General features: G+C 39.8%; 1 protein-coding gene across 2 annotated transcripts in view; it reads left to right on the top strand.

Moving 5' to 3' along the window:
* LOC122543870 (chloride intracellular channel protein 5-like) overlaps window positions 1-22,403 on the top strand; it is a 121,635-nt gene that overhangs the window by 73,902 nt on the left and 25,330 nt on the right. For both annotated transcript variants that reach the window (XM_043682729.2, XM_043682743.2), the window contains exon 2: window positions 19,845-19,954. In XM_043682729.2, coding sequence (XP_043538664.1) covers window positions 19,845-19,954 — 110 coding nt within the window. The remainder of the gene's footprint in view (window positions 1-19,844; window positions 19,955-22,403) is intronic.

Genomic DNA, 22,403 nt, shown 5'->3' with positions numbered 1-22,403 from the left:
AGGGTGTTTTCATTTAAGTTGCAAGGTGAGGTACTAATCCAGCAGGCTGCTTTATTCTTAATTGTGTTGAGCTTCTTGCATGTTAGAACTGCACCCTTCCAGGTAAATGGAGAGTATTCCACTATGTTCCTGACTCTCCCTTGTAGGTGGTGGAGAAGATTTGGTGATTCAGGATGAAATTCACACTGTAAAGACTATCCCATCTCTGACCTGTTTCCCTTTTGAATAAATAATTTCAGGAAAGGGGGCATGGAAAAGGAATTGAGTGTAAATTGATAAGATTCGAGAAGAGATAGACAAGCATTGAAATTTTAAGTAGAATGATCTTTGTGGATTAGTCCACAGCCTACCTTGAAATCAAATAGAGCACAAAGATTGCAAACATTGATAAGAATACAGAGAGCATGGTAGGGGATCCCAAAACTATTTGGATTGGTCTTGTCATTGTTAACTGAGAACAGGCTGTTGAATAGCTAATCTGAGAATAGAGAAATAATAGAGAAGATGCAAAGTGATTGTATTATACTTACGCAAGGAAACCCTCTGTCTTCAATTGACTTGACCTAAGAGGAGCATGAGGAAACAGGACATGGATGAATCCATACAGAGTTAACAAGGTAATTGTTAAAGAGTGGAAGGAGATGTCATTGCTAGAGATATTCTGGCTACGATCAGACAGGCAAGAGTGGAACCAAGTAGGAGCAGTTCAGTTGAGTTGTATAACGAGGATGGTGTAGTGAATTGAAGTGAGTAAGAATTGAATTTGTTCACTGCATCAAGATTTTAGGGTAACAACCAGTGTCTTTAGTGCTGATCTGTTCATCCTTAATATATTTGTGAATTCTGCACACATCAGGAGGCATTATTCAACATTGTGGGAAATGGGCTTAATATTTGATTAAAATTGGATTGTTTTTCCAACGCACATGGCAATCTTCCTGCATGGATGTGGTGCTGGAGTCATTATTGATGCAGATTGATGTGACGAAAGGAAGTATGTTTCTGGCAGGGGGCTGAAAGACCCTCAAGGGCCCTTGTCAAGAGGTCCAATGATCTCAAAAGACTGGTCAACCTCAGAGAAATACTTTTTCGTTTGGCATTTTGAACCCTCCACTGTCTCACAGCTCAAATCACCACATCCCTATCTATCACCCAGCAGTACCTCTGGCACTTGGGACACTAGCCTAACATCAGAATACTCCACTTCACCCTCACACAATGACGAATGCTTCCAATTTCACCTCCACATTGCTGCTATGTTTACTTGCACTTTTTAAAGTTCACTTGTGGGATATGGGCATTATTGGCTTGCTGGCCTTTCTTGCTCATTCACAGTTGCCCTGGAGAAGGTAGTGGTGAACTGCCTTCTTGAACCATTGCAGTCCACGTGCTGTAGGTAGACTCAATGTCCTTGAGGAGGATATTCCAGGATTTTGACCCGGTGACAGTGAAGCATTGCCAAGTCAGGGTGATGAGTAACTTGGGAGGGGAACTTGCAGGTGGTGGTGTTTCGAAATATCTTTTTAGATGGAAGGGGTCATGGGTTTGGAATATGTTGTCCAAGAAGCATTGGTGAATTTCTGCAGTGCATCTTGTAGATAGTACACACTTACAATTAAGGGAGGAGGGAGTGTATATGATGTCAATCAAGCAGGCTGCTATGTCCTGGATGGTGTCAAGTGTTTTGACTGTTGTTGCAACTGTACCCAATAGGCAAGTGGGAATGTTCCATCACACTCCTGACTTGTGCCATGTTAATGGCTTTGGGGAGTCAGAAGGTGAGTTACTCATCGCAGTATTCCTAGCCTCTGACCTACTCTTGTAGCCACTTTGTCTATGTGGTGAGTCCAGTTGAGTTTCTGGTCAATGATACCTCCAGGATGTTGATAGTGGTGGATTCAGTGATGGTGACACCATTAAGTGTTAAGGGGCAGTGTATAATTGTCTCTTATTCGAGATGGTTATTTTCTGGTATTTGCATGGTGTGAATGTTACTTGCCACTTGTCAGCCCAAGGCTGGATATTGTCTAAATCTTGTTGCATTTGAACATGGACTGCATCAGTATCTGTGAAATTAGAAATGGTGTTGAATATTGTGCAATCATAAATGAACAGCCCCAGTTTTGACCTTATGATGGAGGGAAGGTCATTGGTGAAGCAGCTGCAAATGGTTGGGCCTAGGAGACTCTCCTGAGGAGTTCTTCCAGAGATGTCCTAGAATTAAGTTGACTGACCTCCAACACTACAATCAACTTCATATTTGCCAGGTCTGACTCCAAACAGTGGAGCATTTGACCCTGATACCCATTGGTTCCAGTTTTGCTAGAGTTCCTTGATGCCACACTCAGTTGAATGCAATCTGAATGTCAAGGCCTGTCACTCTCTCCTCACCTCTGGAAATCAATTATTTTGTCCATGTTTGAACCAAAGCTGTACCATGAGGTCAAGAGCTGAGTGGTCCTGGTGGAATCCAAACTGAGTGTCAGTGAACAGGTTATTGCTGAGCAAGAGTTGCCTGATATCACTGTTGAGACACCTTCCACCATTTTACTGATGATAGAGATTAGACCGATGGGATGGTAATTGGACAGGTTGGTTTTTGTCCTGCTTTTTATGTACAATTTTCCACATTGCCAGTGTTGTAACTGTACTGGAACAGCTTGGCTAGGGGAGCAGCAAGTTCTGGAGCACAAGTCTATTGCTGGAATGTTAACTGGGCCCATAGCCTTTGCAGTATCCAGTGCCTCCAACCATTTCTTGATATAATGTGGAGTGAATCAAAATGGTTGAAGACCGGCACATGTAAAGCTGGGGACCACGGGAGGAGCTCAAGATGGATCATCAACTTGGCACTTCTGGCTGAAGATTGGTGTGAACACTTCAGCCTTTTGCACTGACTTGCTCGGCTCATCCGTCATTGAAGATATAGATATTTGTGTGAGCCACCATTGGTGATGGACATTGAAATCCCCCACCCAGTGTACACGTTGCCATCCCCAGTGCTTCCTCCCTTTGATTATCTGCTTTCAGATGCAAGAACTGTAACCTGCCCAACCCAGGCAGCCTCAAGAGGTAGAGACAGAGACCATCAATTGAATGACTGTGGCAGGACTGCAGAGTCTAGATTTGATATTGGTTGTGGAATTACTTAGTTCTGTATATCACTTGCTACTTATGCTGTTGGACACAGAAATAGCTGTGCTTGGTAGCTTCACCAGGTTGACAGCAGATTGGTAAGGATGAGGCCCAATATATTTTTCCCTCTTGTTGGTTCCTTCACCCATCTGCCGTAGACCCAGCCTAGCAGCCGTATCCTTTCAGACTCAACCATCTCAATAGATAGTGCTGCTGCTGAGCCACTGATGGTGGTGGACATTGAAATTGCCCAACCCAGTGTACGCTTTGCCATCCCCAGTGCTTCCCCCAAGTGTTGTTCCGTTTGATTCTCTGCTTTCATATGCAAGAACTGTTACCTGCCCAGCCCAGGCAGCCTCAAGAGGTAGAGATGGAGACCATCAGCACAGCATTTTTTAAATAACCTTTTCACCTAATCTGACACTCTTCATTTACAGCTCAGATATTGGCACTGTGCGCACCTTGTAAGTTCATGTTGAGTTGTGATAAGTCAGTGTTGTTATCCAGCCACGAGTGGATGGCAATCAAGCATAATACCAAATAAAAATAGTGTTGCTGTAAAATTGAAATAAAAACAGAAGTGCTGATTATACTGAGCATGTGGGGCAGCATCTCTGGATGGAGACCAAAGTTAATTTGTAATCTTTCATCTTTTTTAAAAGATGTTTTATTTGCCAGTTCTCTGGAGGCTGAGGGCCCAGGGAAGTTGATGGGGCAACATGTTGATCAACATGGAGATTGAGACACTGGATGTTCTGATTGTACTGTCAAACAGCTGTCAGTCATAAACTAGGTGCATGAGGGAGAGTGGCACCACCTTTACAAAGGGCATTGTGGAGAGTTTTAAAGATCGGCAACCTATACTTGATCTCCCTATCATGCTACAGTATGCAGGGGAACCCTGTTGTTTTTATTTAAGCAACATTCCTCTTAAGCATTTTTATGGACAGGTTGCCTAATCCTCCACCATCCCCCTATGAGAATATGGTAGCATTCTGATAAACACACCAAAACACCTTTTAACATTAGCTTTTTCAGACACTTTCCTAGTAAGAAGATAAATTACTATGAGTTTTACTTCTGGTCCATCAGAAGCCTGACCCAAACATGTATTTATGTAGTGTCTTTTGTGACCACTAGATGTCTCACTCCACTTTCCAACCAATGAAATACTTTTTGAAGTGAATTGATAATGTTGGAAATATGTCAGCCAATGGGCACACAGCCAACTCCCACAATGACCACACAGTCAGTTATAGTGACAGTAATTGAAGGATAAACATGTTGATCAGGTCATTGGGATACCTTCCTGCTGTTCTTTGAAACAGTGCCATAGGCTCTTTTACAACAATCCAAGCATTTTAGAGTCCTCACTGAAAAGCAGCATTGCCCAGCACTGCACTAGACTGTCAACCTTGACTTTTTGTCCCGGGAGTGGGACTTGAACCTGGAATCATACGGTTTAGAAGGAGTGTTACCAACTGAGCACAGCTCCAATAACAGAACTGGAGAATCTATCTGGTTGCTTCATACTACTTTAATCAAGGGTGGATAATACAGAGATTTCCACACCTTGTTTGTTTGATTTTTAGTTCTTCTAATGACACATTAGTTGGTTGGGACATAAGACATCAGGTTAATACTATTTCCATGTACTTGTGTGCTCACAGGGGTACTGAAAGGTAGCTGGGTAGCAGGCCGCAGTGTTACCTCTATGGGGATCTGTAGCAAACCTGCCACTAAAAGCAAATGAGTATCTCACAAATGAACAAATTCTGCAGAGATTATGAAGCAATAATATAGCTTGGTAAACTAATGGAGCGTTGAAGCAATATGAACCTCTGTATCCACAAACACTTAAACTGTAGAAGGAATTAACCATTTTAACAGCTTCTGATGTCCAAACTGCAGCTATTGCTGATATACCTGATGCAACCAAAGCTATGTTAGAACAACTATAATTGGCAGCAGTATTTATGCAGTGACACCAGCTGAAAGTACACATTTGTCAAAATTAAGTCAAGACAGGATTAACTGGTCTATGTTTCTCACCCTGCCATATAAATATTACCATATTGTCAGGACTGACTGCTAGGTAATGGGTAACTAGTCTTGACACTGTAAGACCTGTGGTGTCCATAGAATTGTATCTGATTTGATAATAGACATCTCCAGAGGAATGGGAACAATGTTTATAAATTGCAGTCACAATGGACCAAATTTTGCTTCCTAAGTTTGTATGCAGCTGGGAGTTTAAAATCTGCAGAAATTCAAGTAGGAAAATAGTTCCAATCTATTAATATCTATGATTAATTTGATGGAGGTGGGGGAGGGTGAGAGTGGTGAGAAGAGAAATGTATTACATATTAATACCTGGAAAAGTGCTGGAGTAGTGGTATTGTCTCTGGATGAGTAAGCCAGAATCCCAGGTGTAATGCTCTGGGTGCATGGGTTTGAATTTCACCATGATAAATCAATGATTCTGAAATAAAAACCTAGCCTAATGGTAACCATGAATCATTGTTGTAAAAACCCAACTGGTGTCATAATGTCCTTTTAGGGAAGGAAATCTGTCATCATTACTTGGTTTGACCGACCTGTTGTTCTCTGAAGTGGCCCAGCAAGCCACTTAGTTCAAAAGCAGATAGGGATAAGTTATTAACGTTGGCCCAGCCAGTGACACCCACATCCCATGAATATTTATATATTTTTTAAAATCACATAACTAGAGCAAAATATCAACACAGTTTCCACGCATATTAGTAATAGTCCAAATTTTAGGTGCTGTAGATGTATGCGTGTGCTAATAATGTACACCAGTCATCTTCCACTCTATTCATGTGAATCTGTTTAAATCTATTCTTTTTACCCTAAACGTTTATTTAGAATCCCCTTAAGTGCATCTATACTAATTATGTCACCTCAGCTACTCTGTGGCAGTCAATCCCATCTTCTAATCACCCTCTTTCTTAAATTTAGTGCACATCCATATATTTTCTGAGCTTCCTGAAACCCAATGTGGATGAGAATGCACCTGCTATTGAGGGGTGATTTAAAGATAAGGGGTAATATTCAGTGCATACAATATTAAACCTACAGCTTTATTAATATTGGATCAATAAATTGAAGACCTCAACAGATATCAATAGATATCTGGCGAAGAGGAATCAAAGATCTTCAGAATGATTTTATTGAGGCAATCAGACTGAGGTAGTGACAGTTGGGAGGGGATAGATAACAATGGTGGAAAAGTGTCTTGATTAGTTTCTATGGGAGGGAGTAGTGGTGAGGATCAGGGCAGTTGTCACAATTGATGGCTGAATTGGGAGAAGCTCTTGCATTCCTCTCAGCTCCATATTCAAATGAACACTTCATAAATAATAGAATCCCTATAATGTGGAAGCAGGCCCTACAGCCCAACAAGTCTACACTGATCTTCCAAAGAGCTCCCACCCAGACCCAACCTATACTCGTAACCTCACATTTGCCGAAATAATCTGCACATCCTTGGACACCAAGGGCAATTATTTTGCGTGGCAAATATACATAACCTGCACATCTTTGGACTGTGAGAGGAAACTGGAGGACCCAGAGGAAACCCATGTAGACACTGAGAAAATGTGCAAACTAACAAAAACAGTCACTCAAGGCTGGAATTGGATCCAGGTCATTGGTGCTGAGGCAGCAATGCTAACCACCATGCCACAGGGTTGCCTCCTTACTGTGTTTGTTACAGTCTGCAGCAGTCCTTTTTAAGGTCTGCCTGTCAAGCCACAGGTAGGGTATGGTTATCCTGAATGCAGCTAAAGTAACCCAATATTTCAGAGGAGGCTTCAAATAGTCATTAGGTTATTAACATATTTAACTAAAAGAAAACGGTACTTGCATGTATCTTTGAAGCACCTTTGAAGACCTTAGGATGCCTTTAGATGCTTAGAGCCAGTGAAATACATTGACAGGGATCACACTTTAAACGTGAGGGTTAAGGTATCTGCTTTAAGCATCTCGACACCTGATTTTTCCTCTCCATTTGTCCACCCCAAAATGACAGGCACTCATGGCTCAATAAGGATGTGATTTCTGTCTTACTATGTCAGAAGCTTAGGAGCCCATTTCTGCCTGAAAAGTAAGCATTGCATCTTAGACAACCTTAATCTCGTTCTGGTTAATCCATTTTTGATTTAAACTTGATTTACTATTGTCACATGTACCTAGGTACAGTGAAAAGTTTTGTTTTGCATGCAGTACAGCCAAATCATAGCATACAAAGTGCATTAGAGTAATAGAACAGACCAAAAGTATATGATGTGATGGCTGCAGAGAAGGTATACAAAAAGAAATCAATGTTGTATTTAAAATTTGAGCAGTCCATTCAGAAATCTAATAAAAGCAGGGAAGAAACTGTTCTTGAATCTGCGTGTTGAAGCTTTTGTATCTTTTGCCCAATGAAAGGGATTGAAAGAGGAGGTAACCAGGATAGAGGGGCCTTTGATTATGTTGACTGACTTCCTGAGACAGCGAGAAGTATAGATGGAGTCAGTACATGGAAGGTTGGCTTGAGTGATGGACAACTGTGTTCACATCTCTTTGGTTTATTTATGCTCCTGGACAGAGCAGTTGCCATACCAAGTCAGGATGTGTCCAGATAGAATGCTTTTTAACGTGCATCTATAAAAATTGGTAAGAGTCTTTATAGACATGCCATATTTCCTTAGCCTCCTGAGGAAGTAGAGGCGGCGTTGTGCTTTTTTAACCATAGTGTCAATATGGATGAACGAGGACAAATTGGTGATCAGTACTCCTGGGAACTTGAGCCTCTTGACCATCTCCACCTCCGCACCATTGATGTATATAGGGGTGTGCCTGAAGTCAGTGACCAGTTCTAGAGCGATTGTTATTTTTACATCATGTCACTAAGCATCTACAGTCGGTTCTGCTATTACTTGTGTTTCTTCAATGCAAATTTGTTATAATGTGATTGAACAACTTACACCATTATTTGTAGAACACGATATTTCCTTAATTGGCTATAACATGATTCCAATCCCATTAAATGGTGCTGCTATTATGCAATTTTCTTATAACAAGGGATTGCATGGGAATGGAACTATTGTGTTATATCAGACAGACTGTACGTCTTTCCTGTATTCTGCTTTGTCGTTGTTTGAGATCCGACCTATAACAGTGGTGTTGTCAGTGAAATTGTAGATGGAGTTAAGATGGAATTTGGCCACACAGTCATGCGTGAATAGGGAGTATAGAAAAGGGCTGAGTAGGTCTTGGAGTTTGAAGATTAATTTGGTTGGAGTTATGGTTTCATCTTATTTTCATTTCATTCCACTTTTCTCCAATGACTCCAGGCATTAGCCTGATCAAATTTTCAATTTGGTGCTCAGCAAGGAAATTGTAATCATACTTCATGTTACTTGAATTCACAAAGCAAGGCCCTTTACTAATAAATATGCTGTGGAACAGTCAGCATGATCTAGACATGTCTAGACATGTTTGATTGCTAGAAACCTAATCAAAGATTTAACTATGGAAACATAAACAAATACCTGCTTTTTGCATAGCAATCTAATTAATATGAGAAACCTTGTAACTAATGGGAATGTTGAATTAACATTACCTTGGCACTCCTCTGGACAATGCCACTTGATGGTAGGATAGCATTAGTTCTGCTCCCATTTATATACATGAAGTACTCCAATAAACAATTTGATCATAGGCTTATTCATTAGTGTTGGTGTGTTCATGGTCAAATGTTTGTTTAATTTTGAAGAAGGAGTTATGAGAGATTAATAGACTTATTCTTCTGGTGACTATCAATGTGATAAGTGTTAGCAGTGGGAAATGAAGCAAGTTTGTTATCAGTGCTTATGAAATAAAACCCCGCAGTAGGATTTCACAGCTTTAATCTCTGAACAGCACTTCACTAACTGAAGTTGTTTCATTTCTGTCCTGTGACCTGAATAAATGGAGTAATAGATTAGCATTTATTTTGTGCAGTAGTTTCATGCCTTACAAATTAGATTGCACGCCTAACTTGTTCCTTGGTTAGAGGTCATTCCGTCAAAGTGCTGTTATGTGATGAGTAAGATGTAAATGAAGTTGCAGGCCAAATTAGTTTCATCTGTCTTAAATGCACTTGCATTTTGCTGTCTTACTTTTTGATTCCAGTAGAATCAGTGTTACAACAGAATTTGTACACCACATTGAGGTTTGCCAGTTATTGGTTATTTCCTAGATCTTTCACCATTTGGAGTATGTTGTGTTGAATTATTGCACTGTTCTCCGTGTTATTCACTTGATGAAAGGCTCATGTCAAACCTAACTAATAAATATTGAATATTAGTAGTCACTTGACACATTCCATTTGGCTATTGTTGGGTTAGTGATCATGCTGCATTATTTGTTATTAAAATGTTGATGTTTTCCTGAATGAATGTTACTTTGATAAGAGTAGTTGTGAGTTGCAACTTTCGCAACTCTGGTTTGGGTAGGAACAGTGGAAAGATTTTAAGTGAGCTCTACATTCCTCACTATCCTGCAAATAATTTTTTTTTTGCCTGAAGTTAACACAATTAAATTAGCCATTATTGTTATGATCATAAATAAAAATATACTACAGTAAAATGAATGCTGACGTACAGAAATCCAAAGCAGGATGTTGTTAATCTTGAAGGCTCTATGAGTGTAGTGTTATCACATCTCCCTATTTAAAATCAAAGTTAAATCACAGAAGTGATTTTAATTAATAAATGTTTAATAGAACGCACATAAAAATCTTGTATTAAATAAACTGAATACCAGTACATGCAAATATTTAATTTGTTTGATGTCATCAATGAGAAAAAAAATTAAATTTTAAGACCTGACAATCTCAGCTCAAAAATGAGAGGGGAAGAAATCTTGCTCCATTCCTACCATCATGGTGGCAGTGACAATCTTCCATCAATCATCAAGTCAGAGTTATACAGTATGGAAGCAGATGCTTCAGTCCAACTAGTCCATGCCAACCATGTTCTCAAACTAAACCAGTCACACCTCCTTGCTTTTGACCCTTTTCACTCCTGTACTTATCCAAATGTCTTTCAAACATTGTCACTCTATCTGAAACTATCACTTCCTTTGGCAGTTCATTCCATACAAAAACTATTTTGTATTTTTCAAAAAAAGGTTGCCCCAATGAGCTTTTAAAATCTTTCTCCTTTCTCTCTCACCTTAAAAATATGTCCCTGAGTTTTGAAGTCCCTCACTTTAGTGAAAAGACCTTTGGTATCTATTCCCCTCATGATTTTATAAACCACAACCTCCTGTACTCCAGTGCAAAATGTTCCAGGCTATTTTTATAACTCAAACACCCTCCATTCATAGTACCATCCTGGTGAATCTAATTTGAACTTCTCCAGTTTAATAATATCCTTCCTATAGCAGGGTGGCCAGAACTGGTCACGGTACCTCAGAACAGGCCTCATCAACGTCCTGTACAACCTCAACGTGATATCCCAGCTCCTAAACTCAGAAGGTCTGAACAATGAAGGTAAAGATGCTAAATGCCTTTTTAACATCTTGTCTACCTATGACACAAATTCCAAAGAATTATGTGCCTGAACCCTTGCATCTCTCTGATCTATAACATTACCCAGGGCCTTACCATTAATTGTATAAGTCCTGCCCTTTGTTTGTTTTACTAAAATTCAGTTCCTTGCATTTATCCAAATTAAATTCCAATCTGTCACTCCTCAACCCATTACTCTAATCTCTTTATAATCTTAGATAAGCTTCTTCACTGACCACCAATTTTGGTGTCATCCACAAACTTACTAAACATGCCTCCTATATTCTCATTCAAATAATTTATATAAATGACAAACGAAAGTGGACTCAATACTGATCCTTGTGGATTACCACTGGTCACGGGCCTCCAGGCCAAAAAACAACTCTGCACCACTGCCCTCTGTCTGCTAAAACCAATATTGTATCCAATTGGTAACCTCACTCTGAATCCCATGTGATCGAACTTTACTAATTAGTAGGGCCAAACGGATTAAGACTAATAATTTCATATAATTGAAATTCAACCTCGGCCAGGGAGAGATCATAGAAGTAGGTATAGGAGTAGGCCATTCAGCCCTTCGCATCTGCTCTGCCATTCATTATGATCATGGTAGTGTGATCATTGTTACCTACCAGTGTAAATCTTTTCAGTCATAGGATTTAATGTGATAATTCTGAGGAACTATTCAATATATTTTTAAAAACTGACAGGTTTAATTATGAAGATCATCAGTTGCATAATTGCATTCCTCATTTTTCGTGGTGTTATCACTTTGGTGTGTTTCATCTCTCCATGTTACAAGCCTTTCATTCAGTTCTGAAATAGTGTCAGCACCTGAATTGTAAATAAGTCAACTTGCACCAAAGATGCTGATTGACTGTTTCACTGTTTTTTTTATATGCCAGGCTTCTAATATTCAGTATTTTCTTTTTAATTCCACTATCATCTGTTGTTTACCTGAGGTATGGAGATTAAGACCTTTTCTCTTTTTGCTATTTGTCGAGAGGCAGCTTAATCTAATGGAGACAATGGAATTTTCATAAATATTTCAACTACAGTAGTGAGTTTAAATTTCAGCCTTGGCTTTCACCACCTGTCTCACATTTATAACTTGTAAAGGACCTTCAGTGCTCTTGGACAGAAAACAGAGTGGAAATTTGGCTCCGATTTACTTTACGCAACAAACATCATTACTACTTTACAGCATTGAATTGTAACGCATATATACTTTTAAGAATGACAGTAATTGAGCCAAACCTATTTCAAAATGTCTTGTCCATTATCAGCTTCATGACAAGCATAGTGTGACTGACAATATGACTATCACCATTGAAAATGGAGTTTTGGGGGTGGGTGGGAGGTATGGTAATGAAAGCTGGATGGTGCACTGGATTAGCAGATTACCTTTTATGCTCAAATTCTTGGGGTCAAATTCAATGTAAATTGATGGAATGGAAATATTCTTGGTCCTGTGGCTAAATATGTTTGTTATGAGGCGGTATAGTCTCTGTCTTGGCAGAGTTAGAACTCTCTCTTCCATGGACAGAGGATTGTTGGCCCATAATTCTTGAATGTATAATCTCACTGGCAGGCTAATACTACACTGAGGAAGTTCTACGTGACCTGGTTATTGTTGTTCAGATGTATTGTTAATATTAGAAATTAGGTGATCCCCCAGGTGGAAGTAAAACATCTTGCACCATCATTTAGAGCAGAATAGAGGCGTTCTCCTGCTGTCTTGACCAATATTTATCTCTCAGCCCAATCCTGTTGGCAAGAAGGCAATGTCATTATATCATTGGGCAGGCCACAGCTCCAGCCTATCAAATATCATGTGGTTCTGAGGCCAGATAGCCATGAGGAATTTAGGTTGGTGAAAGTGATCATGGTACAGTGGTTCAGCTCCATAAAATTAAATTTACTTGCACAATGTTGATGCCTCCCCCATTGTGTACCTGTAAAATTAGGTGGAAAAAGCTCATCCCCCTACTCTTTCCAGTAATTTATTGCCATTGCAAATGTAGCTCAAATATGTTAACACATCATAATAAGAATGGTAACTCAGTGATTGTATTCTTGGACCATGAATGGAAGAGCCTTGGGAAAAGTTGGTATACAGAGAGATCTGGGAATGCAGGTCCATTGTACCCTGGGGGTTGCTGCACAGGTGGATAGAGTGGTCAAGAAGGCATATAGTATGCTTGCCTTCATTGGACGGGGTATTAAGTATAAGAGCTGGCAAGTTATGTTAACATTGTATAAGACATTGGTTCAGCTGCATTTAGAATACTGTGTACAGTTCTTTGTACAGTACTGTGTACAGTACAGTTTGTGGACGCTTTGGAGAGGGTGCAGAGAAGGTTTACGAGAATGTTGCCTGGTATGGAAGGTGCTAGCTATGAAGAAAGGTTAAGTAGATTAGGTTTTTTTCATTGGAAAAAAGGAGATTGAGGGGGGACCTGATTAAAGTTTATAAACTGATGAAGGGTATAGGCCGGGTGGATAGAGACAAGCTTTTTCCCAGGGTGAAGGATTCAATAACGAGAGGTCACGCTTTCAAGGTGAGAGGTGGAAAGTTTAAGGGGGATACACGCGGCAAGGTGGTGGGCGTTTGGAACGCGTTGCCACCAGAGGTGGTAGAGTCAGGCACTGTAGATTCATTTAAGATGCGTCTGGATAAATGCATGAATAGAAGGGGAGTAGAGGGATATAGCTACAGATGGTTAGGAATTGACCGACAGTAGACAGTACATTTGGATCCGCTCAGGCTTGGAGGACCGAAGGGCCTGTTCCTGGGCTGTAAATTTTCTTTGTTTAGATTACTTACAGTGTGGAAACAGGCCCTTCAGCCCAACAAGTCCACACCGCCCCGCCGAAGTGCAACCCACCCATACCCCTACATGTACCCCTTACCTAACACTAGGGGCAATTTAGCATCTTTGGACTGTGGGAGGAAACCGGAGCACCCGGAGGAAACCCATGCAGACACGGGGAGAACGTGCAAACTCCACACAGTCAGTCGTCTGAGGCGGGAATTGAACCCGGGCCTCTGGCGCTGTGAGGCAGCAGTGCTAACCACTGTGCCACCGTGCCGCTCTCGACTTTTGTTCTTTGTTCAAAAGTCTAGATACTTGACAAATAAACTGGAAATGAGTTCAATTCCCACCAGGACAGCTGAAGAACTTAGGTTCTGGTAAATACATCAGGAATAAAATGCTAGTATCAGTAAATGGTAATTATGGCATTTCTGGGTAGAAGCATTTGCCATCATTCGACTTATCCTTGACTACTGGTCTAGTTGGTTTACCATGATACAGATACAACCACTAGTAAGTCTTAGCAAGAGTCCCTTGTGTTAACAGGTGCAATTTATCACATGATAGCAATTATGTATAAGTTACATTAGCTAGCTAAATATTATCCCGATAGTCTTTGGAACAGATGTCACATCTGTCAGTTTCAAGATCCAGACCTATCTCCACATTTCCCCACCTATAACTGTATAACATTATCAGACTGAGTGGAGCCTAATGCAGCCTAATGAAACATTAATTCCTTCAGAACCACTATCTTGTAAACAGTTATCATGAAGCTGCCACATTATTCTAAAAACAGTCTGATTCACGACATGACCATCATGGAAGGAAATCCTTTGTTCTTTGATCTGGCCTACATGGGACTTCTAAACCACAGCAATATAGCTGACTCTTGGGTTCTCTCAGAATGGTCCAGCAAGTCACTCAGTTCTATCAATACAGTTATAGGTTTCAGCCACTGCCACATCCAGTCAATTTGATCCTGTAAAGTCTGTCTCAATAACTCATGAGAACCTGTGCCAAAAATCAGACAAAACTATACCACACATTAGTGAAGCATAGCTTCAAACACACACAACATCTTACTTTAATCTAAAAGATGATTTATCATTAGAGACTATTCAGATGTCATATCTGCATTCTGGTACTCAAGGTTCCTTGTATCAATATTTGATAGTGTGAAGTGAACACCAGACATTTCTGCATAATAAGCAACAGCAGCATATAGGAGCTTTAAAAATCTCTTGGTCCTTCACAGGGACATTATACAATGAAGTCTGACACAGTTACACAGGAAGTATTGGGTCAGATGAACAAGACAAGTGTTTCAGGACAGTGGACTATAGAGGTGGAAATATGTAGGGAGGGTATTCAAGAGTTTGGGTCCTAGGCAACAGAACCACGGCTACAAGTGGTGAAGTGATTAAAATCAAGATATACAAGACTCAAAATTAGAGTAGCAAGGATATGCCTGAGTTATGGAGTTGGAGATTATGGAAATAGGTAAGGATGAAGCTGTGGAGAGACTTTAAAACTAAGATGAGGATTTTAAAATCAACATGTTGTCCAGCCAATAACCAATATAGGTGTCAGCGAGCCCAGGAGTGATGAGGAGGATGGGAATGGAGAGATGGAAATGAAGGCATGGGCAAAAGATTTTGGATGGCCTCAAATTTATGGAGGATAGAATATTGGAGAACAGCCAGTAGTGCCTTGTAGTAGTCATCTCTAGAGGCAACAAAGTCATGGATGAGCATTTTAGCAGTAGATGAACAGAGGTGAGCAAAGTCTGTTGATAATATTAGGTGAACATGGACAATATTAATGATGACATGAACATAAGATTGAACCTTATTATGGGATTAAATATGACACCTAGGTTGGAAATAGAATGACTTAATCACAGCCAGGTGTCAGGTGGAGGGACGAAGCCAAAAACCATAGGCCTTTACATTGGGGACTGAAGTAAGAGTGAGTTTGTCTTTTAACCTTCCATGTGAAATGTTTTGTCAGCCTAACATCTTTGAGATAGCACTTTCTGCTGTGATAACTTAAAAAGTTATGACACAAATGACTAAGGGAGGTGTGCTATGACAGTTCTGTGCAGAATGGAGGATGTTTGAATACATAGATTGATAATTGGTGCTAAGGACACTTTTTATTAGTTTTTTTTATCTGTCGGTATTCTATGTTAGTGTATTAAGACATGAGAACCAATGGTTGCATAGCATTGCTATTGCTATGGCAATCACAGTGATCATTAAAACAAATAATGTGGAAGTTCAGGAGCAGTATTCAAGTGAAAACAACAAACTGCAAACCTATGATATGTAACTGAGAAGAATAACTAAATTTCAGCAGCCACATTCCTATCAATCAGAATACTTTGCATTATACTACTATGCAATTTTAATTATATTGGGATTATGTTTTTGCTCCTAATATTTTGTTGAGATTGCATTTGATTCCTTTATGATAGAATGTATACCAAATCAATAAATTAGGCCTATAGATTATTTGCAAGACTTTTGTTTTCAGCCTCCGGTGATATACAGTCTTTGGGGAGCTAAGGTATCAGCTGTTCTTCAACAAATAGTGGAGGATGTTCTAACAAAGACCCAGCTGTTCTTTATTGACAGAGAATGCAAAGACAGATAGAATCTGTAGTTAATATAAAAGCATAGTAGTTATTTTGTTATCACAAGCAACCTCTACCACACAGTTCATTTGAAACCAGAATAAAGACGCTACATTTACATCCAAACCGAAAGGAACTGCATTAGGTTTTGAGAAAATAATGTATTGATAGTGACACTTTGATAGCATCACATTCTTTGGATGAAAGTAGATAGGACTGGAATGGGAGAGGGAGCCCAGAAGTATATAGGAATTGGAAGGTCATGTTGCAGCTCATATAGGACATTGGTTAGGCCACTTTTTGGAATATTCTGTACAATTCTGGTCTCCCTCCTATCAGAAGAATGTTGTGAAACTTGAAAGGGTTCAGAAAAGATTTGCAAGGATGTTGCCAGGGTTGGTGGGTTTGAGCTACAGGTAGAGGCTGAATAAGCTGGGACTGTTTTCCATGTAGCATAGGAGGCCGAGGGATGCTCATATAGAGGTTTATAAATAGACAAGGTATTTTCCCGGGGGGTGGGGGGGGGGGGGGACTCCAGAAATAGAGGGCATAGGTTTAGGATGAGAAGGTAAAAATTTGAAAGGGACCTAAGGGGCAACTTTTTCACACAAAGGGTGGTGCTTGCATGGAATGAGCTGCCAGAGGAAGCGATGGAGACTGGTAAAATTACAACATTGAAAAGGCATCTGGATGGGTATATGAATAGGAATAGTTTAGAGGGATGTGGGCGAAGTGCTGACAAATGGGACTAGATTAGTTTACGGTATCTGGTTGGCATGGATGGGTTGGACCGAAGGGTCTGTTTCCATGCTGTACATCTCTATAAGATTAGATTACATTAGATTAGATTACATAACAGTGTGGAAACAGGCCCTTCGGCCCAACAAGTCCACACCGACCCGCCGAAGCGAAACCCACCCATACCCCTACATTTACCCCTTACCTAACACTACGGGCAATTTAGCATGGCCAATTCACCTGACCCTGCACATCTTTGGGCTGTGGGAGGAAACCGGAGCACCCGGAGGAAACCCACGCAGACACGGGGAGAACGTGCAAACTCCACACAGTCAGTCGCCTGAGGCGGGAATTGAACCCGGGTCTCTGGCGCTGTGAGGCAGCAGTGCTAACCACTGTGCCACCGTGCCGCCCAATAACTCTAAGTGTATATCAAATCTGCAAGTTACAGGTCTTTTGTGTGCTGCTGTTCTTTACATTTGAAGTTTGAGCCTACTGATGAAAGTATTGGAACCAATAACAAAACTGTTTGAGGAGCATTCAGCTAAGTTTACCTTTCTGACTTAGAAGGCAAGAATTTGAACATGTTCAAATGAAGCTCAGATACTAAAGGTTGCTTGGCATTTAGGAAGGAATCTCCTTCTGTATTTTTGATATGTTAATATATGATTACAAGGAGCAAACTAATAGTCTATTAAAAATGGATTCCAGTATTAAGTATTTTAAAATAAGTTATTATGAATAACAGAGCATGAGTCCAAACATAGGAACAAAATTAGATAGCCTGTCTGCTAATATCTGGAGAAACTTCAGTTCTGGCAATATAATGAAACTGGACATTGGATCAAAATTCTGAAGAAAGTTATCTTTGTGTCAATGTATTTGCATAAAATTTAGTAAAGAAATCATGAGCCTTTTTTAAGTAGATTAACAATTTAACTGAGCTAGTTCACATAGCATTTTATTCTAGCATGTTAACTAATGAGCTGAGAACAGTGATCAGTGGAATTTCAATCCCTTTGAGAATATGAGAATAAACATGTGTAAGCTGATTCATTTGGGACCACAAGCCCATCCCTTTTTACTTAGAGGTTGTTTGAATCATTGTCATAGCAATCTAAATAAGTTGCAACTGGTGTGGTCTGATGGACATCTGGGGAAACTTTTTTTTAAGATTAAACCGAGATTTCCAATACATTACATTTGAATTGTTAGAAATGAGTTCTAGCGATCAAAAATAGAAAGATGCTATGTGCACAGTTTTCCAATGTGAGTTTATTGTCGCCATTTTCAGCACCAGATGCATATAAAGATATACAGGGGGAACCCTTATGATGGGAGGGGAAATTTTCAGGTAAGTGAATTGCAAAGCAGTAGGACTTTAAAATAGATGGGGAGTTGAAATAATAGTCTGAAAGCTTGATTGGTCAGCTCAAAATACATTTCAGTCAATTAACAGCTTTTAAAGAGACCAAGAGAAGGGAGTGACAAGAGAGTTACAGAAACTCAAGGTTCAGGTGTCAGTTTGCAAGCAATTGATGCCATTTTCTAGCTTCAGCGTCCCTGTTTGAGTGTTGAAATATAATGAGGTAGTTTCCAAGATCCACTACTTCTGAGTTACTTTCAAAACATCATCCCTGTGAGTTGTTATTACAAGGAGATTCTACTAGTTTTTAGGCTGCACCTTGCTGGTACTGTCATTCAATAACCTGTTCCATGCTGCTTGATAGTTTTAAGTGTCCTTGTATCTGGCTGTACTGACTCCAGCTCTATGCAAACAATGTTCCACTGTCCTTGACAGTTAAGTACACCAGTGTCTGCATATTGGCTACAATCTCAAAGTTCCTTGTGACCATATCAGCATGTTGGTATTCATCAGCCTGGCAGGCTTGCTTTAATGAATGTCAGCCGTGCCTTCAGTGCCAAGTGAGTGGATGCAAGAAAGATCTAATATTAGTCTTGTGGATGTTCAAATATCTTAGTGGGTCTGCCATATCCATTTCTTTTGGGAATATACATGTTCACCTTTATTAATTATCATCATCATTAATCATTAAAATGCCAGTGAACATAGGCCACTTGGTGTTACACTGTGTGACTGTGCCATTGTGCAGTTCTCCTCCTTCTAAAGGCCTCCAATAGTGAGATTCAACTGCATGGGAAACCCATTGGTATGCAGGAGGCATAAAAAAAACATGATGTAAGTGTTAGAAATGGATGTGGAGCAGGTCTTGGTAACTAGAACTCATCATTGAACAATGTATGTTAGAGAAAGAGCCAGGAGACCTTGGAGTGAGTACTTAGACATAATATCACTTAACCTGATGTCATCAGCACTGATAGCTACAACATTTTAATTAAAATTACTTGTATTCATATAGTGCCTTCCACAAATTCAAGACGTTACAAACCTCTGTAGTCAATTACATACTTTTCGTTGTATGGTTACTCTTATAAATAGGAGGTGCCACGACCAATTTCACTCAGGAAGAGTCTACAAACAGCAATATATTAATGACGAGGTAGCATGTTTTATTAAAGCTGGTTGAGAGATAAGTGTTGGCCAGGGTACCAGGAAGAACTTCCCTGCACTTCTTTGAATAATATAACAATATCTTTGACAAGAAAAAGGGCATTAGTACTAACCAATATAAATTTTTTATCGGTAAGACACATATAGAGCATAAATGCTAACAGAAAATAGTATTTTTCTAGAAGAATGAAAATGACTTAGAAATGGCTGGAGTGCACATATCTTAAAGCTATTGGATCTTACCTAGTCTTTTCCTCATACTTAGCAGAATCTACCAAAACTGGACATCTATTTAATGTAGTCGTAATTAGGAAAAGATCCTGCATTCTCAAATGTGACTTCGTTGCAAATAATGTGGAAATTGATTTTTTTTGTTATATACTTTGCAGACAATATATAAATTACTGTTTAATTCTCCTGCAGGCTGGCATTGATGGAGAGAGTATTGGTAATTGCCCCTTTTCTCAGCGTCTCTTTATGATTTTGTGGCTGAAAGGTGTTGTGTTCAATGTCACAACAGTTGACCTAAAGAGGTAAGGGATTAAAGTTTACTTAAAATAAATTCTAATGCAGATCACATGCCACTTAACAAATCAGATGCATTTGAAAAGAACTGTAAACATTTATAAAGAGATTATTCAAGGATTTTACTTTTGTAAAGACACCATTTTTAAATCTTGGGTTGTCCCTTGATATCTCATTCTGTCTTCTATTTGGCATCCACTTTTGCTGTCTGTTACCCCATCCTTCAGCTTCATTATCACTTAGCCCTGTCACTAACAAGGTCAATCAGCTGCCTGAGTCCTGTTCTTTGGAATTTTTGTGTACTATTTCTCTTTCCTCTTTTAAAATTGTCCTGGAAATCTCTTTTCAGTTAAGCATTTGTGCACCTGTCTTAAACTCTCATAGATTGTTGTTACTCCAAACACTTTTCCGCTGGTGTTGTTAGCTGTCACTTTTTTAGAATTGCTCTCAAATACTTTTTTCCCCTTTGGTTAAGATGCAGACATCCTGGTTGAGTTTTTTTTTTCATTTATGGGAAAAGGGTGCTGAGGCCACTTTAAAGCTGACTCAATAAAATGATGCAAACATTAGAGAAAAGGCACTGAATTCCATTGGTTAAACACAAATGTTATTCGGTGATTCCATTTGTATGTTTCTATGTCCTCTGCCCACACCACTCCTCTCACTGCTGTCCAAGGTCCCAAGGGATCCTTCCACATCCATCAGAAATTTAATTGTACCTCTACCAATGTCATCTACTGCATTCGTTGCACCCGGTGTGGTCTCCTCTATATCGGGGAAACAGGACACCTTCTTGCGGATCATTTCAGAGAACACCTCTGGGACACCCACATCCACCAATCCCATCACCCACTGTCTGAAATCTTCAACTTCCCCTCCCATTCCATCAATTACATGTCGGTCCTGGGCCTCCTCCACCACTAAACCGTGAACACCCGATGCTTGGAGGAGGAAAGCCACATATTCAGCCTTGGGACCCTGCAACCACACAGAAAAAATTGGATTTCAACAGTTTCCTCATCTCTCTTCCCCCCACATTATCGCAGTACCAAGCTCCAACTTGGCACCGCCCTCCGGACCTGTCCATCACTCCCCCTCTGACCTATCACCTACTCCCTCACCTTCATTCACCTGTCATTTTCTCAGCTACCTTCCCCCAAACCTCACCCCCTCCCATTTATCTCTCGGTCCCAACCCACAAGTCTTATTCCTGATGAAGGGTTTATGCCCGAAACATCAATTCCCCTGCACCTCGGAAGCTGCCTGACCAGCTGTGCTTTTCCAGCACTACACCTTCAACACTGTCAATGAGTCCATCTCAAGCCATTTGACTGAACTCACCAGTTCTATGCTGGGTAGCTGTTTGAGGTTCTGCATAATAATGAGGCTTTCAAGCTCAATGAGAAGTGGACTCTTACTGCTAACACCACACCTTCTGTCAGATGTATTAATGATGATTGTGTACAATTCAGCAACAAGCTAATTTAATCTATCCAGAGCTGCACAGAAGAATTAAAAAATAAGAAGGCTACTATATAAATTTTTCAAGTAAGTTGAAGAATTTTTTATAATTTGAAATAAAGTAAACACTTTATTTTCTAAAGGTTTCTAAAATTAGCATTTTTTTTGTATTAAGTTAGTTAAAAATACCAGATATTTTGTCTGAACTTCTGAAAATTAGGCTGACAATTCCTGCCCGAAAGACTAAAAATTGGAGATAACACATGGGCTAATAACTGTGACAAACCTAAAATTAATATTAGCAGAGAAAATGTACTGGAGACTAACAGAAGACAGATGTCAGGAATTGATGACCTTCATCTTCTGGTTCTAAGGGAGGCTGCTACAGGGAGAGTTCTGGTTTTCCAAAGTTTTGTAGTTTGGAGAGGTTCCCAGTAGACTGAAAGCTAGCAAAATGTATCACAGCGATTTGAGAAAGAAGAGGAGGACATCAGGAAAATTATGAAATCCATTATTCAGGAAGTTTTAACATTCAGCCTAGGATATTATAATTTGATCTGGTAGAGTTATTATTGTTGAATGAAAGGGAAATTGTTTGTCAAATTTATTCACATTTTTGAGGATGTAGTTACCATGGTAGATAAAGATGGACCTGAAGATACAATATACATGGTTTCCAAAAGGCAGCTGCCATAGAAAAGGTTAATACTAAAGTCTCATGGAGTTGGCAATAATATATTAGTGTGGATAGCAGACTTGTCAATGGGCAGAAAACAAAGAGTCAAATTTACTAGTTGCCAGCTATTCATAGCAAAGAGCCACAGGGATTAGTGTTAGGTTATTTACAATCTGCTAATGTGTTAGATGAACAATTTGAGAATAACAGGTACATAGGAACAGGAATAAACCATTCAGCCCTTTGAGCCTGAACCACTATTCAGAATGATGATTGCTTATCAAATAACGTTTAGTCAGCCCATCCATATACTCTATTGG

This window comes from Chiloscyllium plagiosum, unplaced genomic scaffold, assembly GCF_037043375.1.
Source record: "Chiloscyllium plagiosum isolate Xiang-an unplaced genomic scaffold, Cpla_swu_hap1 HiC_scaffold_3, whole genome shotgun sequence".
Lineage (NCBI taxonomy): Eukaryota > Metazoa > Chordata > Chondrichthyes > Orectolobiformes > Hemiscylliidae > Chiloscyllium > Chiloscyllium plagiosum.
The sequence above is the reverse complement of the archived record's forward strand: the minus strand, read 5'-3'. Positions and strand labels throughout refer to the sequence as shown.